Source organism: Macrobrachium rosenbergii, chromosome 41, assembly GCF_040412425.1.
Source record: "Macrobrachium rosenbergii isolate ZJJX-2024 chromosome 41, ASM4041242v1, whole genome shotgun sequence".
Lineage (NCBI taxonomy): Eukaryota > Metazoa > Arthropoda > Malacostraca > Decapoda > Palaemonidae > Macrobrachium > Macrobrachium rosenbergii.
Genome location: NC_089781.1, coordinates 72,160,870 through 72,166,006, shown reverse-complemented (window position 1 = coordinate 72,166,006; position 5,137 = coordinate 72,160,870). Strand labels below are relative to the sequence as shown.

The 5,137-nt window shown below is 32.2% G+C and overlaps 1 protein-coding gene across 1 annotated transcript; it reads right to left on the bottom strand.

The window, feature by feature from the left end:
* Positions 1-2,308: 2,308 nt before the first annotated feature.
* On the bottom strand, positions 2,309-4,212 carry LOC136827218 (uncharacterized). Its single transcript, XM_067084988.1, has 3 exons — positions 4,050-4,212; positions 3,126-3,449; positions 2,309-2,394 (listed from the first exon to the last, which is right to left on the bottom strand). Exons 1-3 carry the CDS (start codon positions 4,210-4,212, stop codon positions 2,309-2,311), a joined length of 573 nt encoding a protein of 190 aa, XP_066941089.1.
* Positions 4,213-5,137: the final 925 nt, after the last annotated feature.

The following is a 5,137-nucleotide window of genomic DNA, read 5'->3' as shown; positions in this document are numbered from 1 at the left end:
TGATGTGATAAATAGTCATATATATATATATATATATATATATATATATATATATATATATATATATATATATATATATATATATATAATCTTGTGTACCTGTCAACTTTTAGTCGCTGTCTGGAGCGTATCAAGGAAATTTTTACCATGCAATGATAAACATATTTAAATGATATGCTGAATTTATAAGTGTCTGACTAGCAGTAGTAATTATATTTAGAATAATAGATTTTTTTTTTAGAATTGTTCCATTTACCAAAATGATTATAATTATATTATGAAAGTAAAAAAATAAAAAGCCACTGAAGCAACTACAGCATACAATAACTCACCAATAGAGTAGATTCTCTTTTGTTAACAAATGTAAACAACGGCAATATATGACATTTCAAAGGTGATTCAAAACGGAATGTTGAATAAAAAAAAAATGCCGAGACAGAAAAGGTCGCTTTTACATGAAATTTTTACATAGCTTAAAGCTAGAAAGCCTCGATCTGTCCTGATATCTTTCTAAGCTGCTTAACTAAGCAAAGTCTGTGAAGAATGTATTACTTTTCTGTTTTTGTTTCCTGTTTTGAATTACCTTATATAGAAAATAGGAACAGAAAGTGCAAAGAACACTAACATTTATATCAAATTAATTCTCTGCTGTGAGAAAATAGATATTCTTTTCATAATTACTGAGTTAGTTTCTCTACTAATGGCACACAATATTGAAAATAACCTAAAGGGGATATGTATGGAAAAATCCTATTATAATCTGACTGAAATGATTGTATTGAAGAGTATATATACTGTATATATATATATATATAAAAATATATATATATATAATCTATATATGAATATATATATATTATATATATATATATATATATATATATATACATATATATATATATATATATATATATATATATATATATATATATATATATATATATATATATATATATATATATATATATATATATATATATATATATATATATATGTATATATATATGTGTGTGTGTGTGTGTATACACAAGTTTCATAACAAATCTTTGTAAGTTAATGACAAGAATGAAATGCAACCTAGCTATTATATTGTGTCATTTATATTAACAAGCAATGAAAAAGCGTAAAAATAAAAAATCACTCACATAATCGACGCTATGTGTAAATCAAAGTAACTACTCATAATTACATTTTGAGTTGCTTATCTTTTATTTAGTGTTCTTAGATCCCGTTGAAAAAAATGTTAGGTGCATTCTCTGGCAATTTTTATTTTTTGCGATACACGTAACTTTATTTATATATATTTATAAATAGATAATGATTATTAGTCGTTCTTTTCCTATTTGTAAGTACGTTTTACGATATATTATGTTAAAGTCTAAATAACAAAGGAGTTTTTTAAAAGTAGTAAGTCATTAAGTAGTTGAAATCCATTCAAGATAATGACTAAGGCCAGCAAGAGTCCTCTGGTGGAATTTCCATTAAACTCTTGTCAAGATAATGCTTTTGAGTTTTCTCAAGAATATTGAGATGAATTAGCATCACCGACCGCTGGCACCGGTCTCTGAAGAAATTGCCTGTAATTCCATTGTTCAAATTATTTCATATTTTTAAAGAAGGTTCCTCTTAACCAAATGATGATAAGATGTATGAATTCGTAACTACAATGCCCAAATAAACCTCAACATTGCCTTCTTCCTTATGAATTCTCTTTGTAACACACACACACACACACACACACACACACACACACACACACACACACACACACACACACACACATATACATATATATATATATATATATATATATATATATATATATATATATATATATATATATATATATATATATATGTATATATATATATATATATATATATATATATATATATATATATATACATGACATATATATATATATATATATGTATGACATTTTTATCACACCGTGATTTATATACAATCATGAAGCTACAAGTGTCGCTTAATATCAAGTCCACGCTGCCTCGGGATTATCACCGAAGGGGAATTTATAAGTGATAAATGGACCGGCACTGACGAGTCTCGATCCCGCGACACAGAAACGCATCCAGCAACTCCAGTCGACGTTACCACTGAGCTATCAAGAGAGGTATAAGTTATTGCCGAGTCTGGTGTACTTTATTTACCCGTCGAGAGCGGGGAAATTGTACTCAGCATCGGCATTAACCCATGTTCCACTTTTCCATGCATTCACCATCTGGGCCCACACGTGTTCAATCACATTCATATCTGCTATTTTCCTCGGCCATTCCAGAAAAGCAGGTTATCCTGTCCGGCAAACCACTGAGCTGATTAACAACTCCGAGCAGTGTGAATGGGACACCTGGTCGTGCATGAACAGGATGGGCCCTGCAGGAAATGAATTTCTATCAAGGGAAAATTCCTCTGACTCTTCGTAACGAAGGCAAGAAGGAGGTTTGTCAGCAGCTCAACATATTTCAAAGCTGCCATTGGAAATCGATTATCCCTCCGCAAATCACGATACGGAACACCCTAACCCTCCATACCATGCACACCCATACCCAAGGAGCCCCTTCCTCCCCGTAACCCAGAACAACGTTTGCAGGCTTTTTATATTTGACATGGCTGTTGGTCGAATCACGCTCAACAATGTTATATACTGGATTCGTATCTGAATGGGGAAAATATATGTATAATATAAATATTATATATATATATATGAATGGGAAAAATGTATATGATATATATATATATATATATATATATATATATATATATATATATATATATATATATATATATATATATATATGTGTGTGTGTGTGTGTGTGTGTGTGTATTTCTTTGGAGAATTAAATTCTCAGTGATGAACAACACTGAAAGAATTCCACTGTCTAATTATTAAATTATATGAGAAAAAGAGCAAATGATGCCACTGTCCCTTACCTAAATATGAATCGCAGAAAGAACACTTATGTTTACTCCCTTTATATATTTGGACAATCCATTTCCGTGGAACAAAATCTGAAGATTAATAAGTAATATAAAGACGAATGCAATTGATAATTGATGCAAGTAATGATTCTGCTTATCATACCGAGTTTTGTTTGTTCGCCAACAATGCAGTTTCCCATGTGATGTGGATGAGAAGCACTTCTCGTCAGTAAAGATGACCCGGCCCCAAAAGTCCATAGCCCTGTCAGCGTGACGTTGCACAAAATCAAGCCTTCCCGCCTTATGTCGTTCCGTCAAGAGCTCCTTCGTCGCTGAAGTTGTGTGATGAATCCCGGCAGCGTGGAGTCTACGTCGTCCTGTCATCGATGACACCTCTAATCCAAGGTCTTCACGAATGACCTCGGCGTTGGTTAAGGGTTGCTCTCGAGCCGCCCTGACAATGGCGTCATTCTCAGCTGGGGTGGTTTTCCGTGGACCTTCTGGCCTAGCTAAGAGAGCATAATATCTAAATGTTTAACTGACATTTAATATAATATTGCAATCAATTCTAGATTCTTGGAATTTTGTACTTTATGGATTGATCATAATTTAGTAAACATGGTCGTATATTTTTGGTTTCAAAAGCATATCAGTATAGAATGTGATTACATATTCCATAATATTCTCAATTTGGTTGGTGATTATCAAAACTGTAAATCATTCCTGAGCCATCACTGAAATGACATTTAACATAAACTATATCTATCATAAGACGCACAATCACTGTGAGGGGGTGGGCACAAATAAAATGGTCTTATAAGCTTAATTATGCCGAGACAACTCAATCGACTATCTAACTTTGTTCATGGTTGAGGTCGGTAATGGCCAACCACCCACCGGTGTGGAATTATGGAGGTGCACCTGAAATATTACTGTGGTGTTGGAATGGCTGTGGATATGTGTAGTCTAACCAAAATTATAATAGAGACACGAAATAGATTTAATTAAGAAACTTTCACATCAAATAATCAAAATAAAATAAACATGAATTATGTAACATACAACATAATTCCTTCATATTCACCAATCACTCAGCATTAACAAGTTACGCAAGTCGTTCAAGTTGCCACTCTCCTCCCACCTTATCCACATCTGTACTGAGGTGAGGGACACACCAGCATCACGTGCAATGGCTCGTATCGAGAGGCCATTGTCGCGTAAAGTGGTAATTCCTCCTCGCCGCAGCACCAGATTTCTGTCCCTTCGATTCATTATGAGTGGTTATGAAGTGTGACCCATTTAAAAATCCTACTGACGACCTCACCTCCGTTGGGATTCAGACTTTGTTTCGAGTCGAGTAAGACAACACCTTGTTTCTTATATCATTATATCGTTCCTTGATTGTAGGATTAGCCAATAGGGAACATAATCATTATGGCATGAAATAAAGATACTACTGTTAAATTTGATTTACTCACATAATTACTGTTCATGTTAATAACATTATATTTAGAACTGAATGACTCGCTGAGCACTGCTTCATAAAATGAGCTCGGTAACAGTGTTCGCGAATTCTCTGACCTAGGTTTGAATATATCTAAGAGAGCTTTACCAATTACAAATAAACACTTGCCTTTTATTCAGGCTTCGAGTAATTGCAATTTATTTGAAATGCTTTTAATTACACGTTTTTAAGTTAATTGTAATTGCATTTGTTTTTTTTATTTATACATAATGGTAATTGTAATTGTAATTGCAATTGAAAAGTTCAAATAATAAAGTAACTTTATTTGAAATTATGCTAGAGCAGTCCTCTTACTTTTCGAGAACTCCTCTTAATCAATTGCAATAGAGAGATGTTTTGAGTCGCTACCCAGTTTAATTTTAAGGGAGAATCTTAACAAGCCAGCTACCAATTCTAGAAAAAATTAGTGATTCCATTTTACTTTTTTTTTTGTGCAAAAAGATTTTTAAATAAATTTGTCCAATATTTGAGTTTTGTATTTCAGTTTTATTTTCTTATAAGCATTATAATTTTCAACACAGTAAACATACTAACAATTTACTTAGGCAAATCATAGGATGTTAACGATAAATTCTGCAGTAGGTCTAAAATATTTTAGATATGTTTGTTTTGTATTTGTACTAAAGGTATTATAAGTTACAACTTACAATTGTTGCAGAAATTGATTGTAAA

Bases quoted from the DNA above. Each gene is read 5' to 3' on its own strand.
- LOC136827218 (XM_067084988.1), bottom strand. From the start codon at position 4,212: ATGAATCGAAGGGACAGAAATCTGGTGCTGCGGCGAGGAGGAATTACC. The intron at 3,450-4,049 runs GTAACTTGTTAA...ATGCTCTCTTAG, and splicing joins TGGCAACTTGAACGACTTGC to CTAGGCCAGAAGGTCCACGG. The intron at 2,395-3,125 runs GTTGGCGAACAA...CATTTCCTGCAG, and splicing joins ATCACATGGGAAACTGCATT to GGCCCATCCTGTTCATGCAC.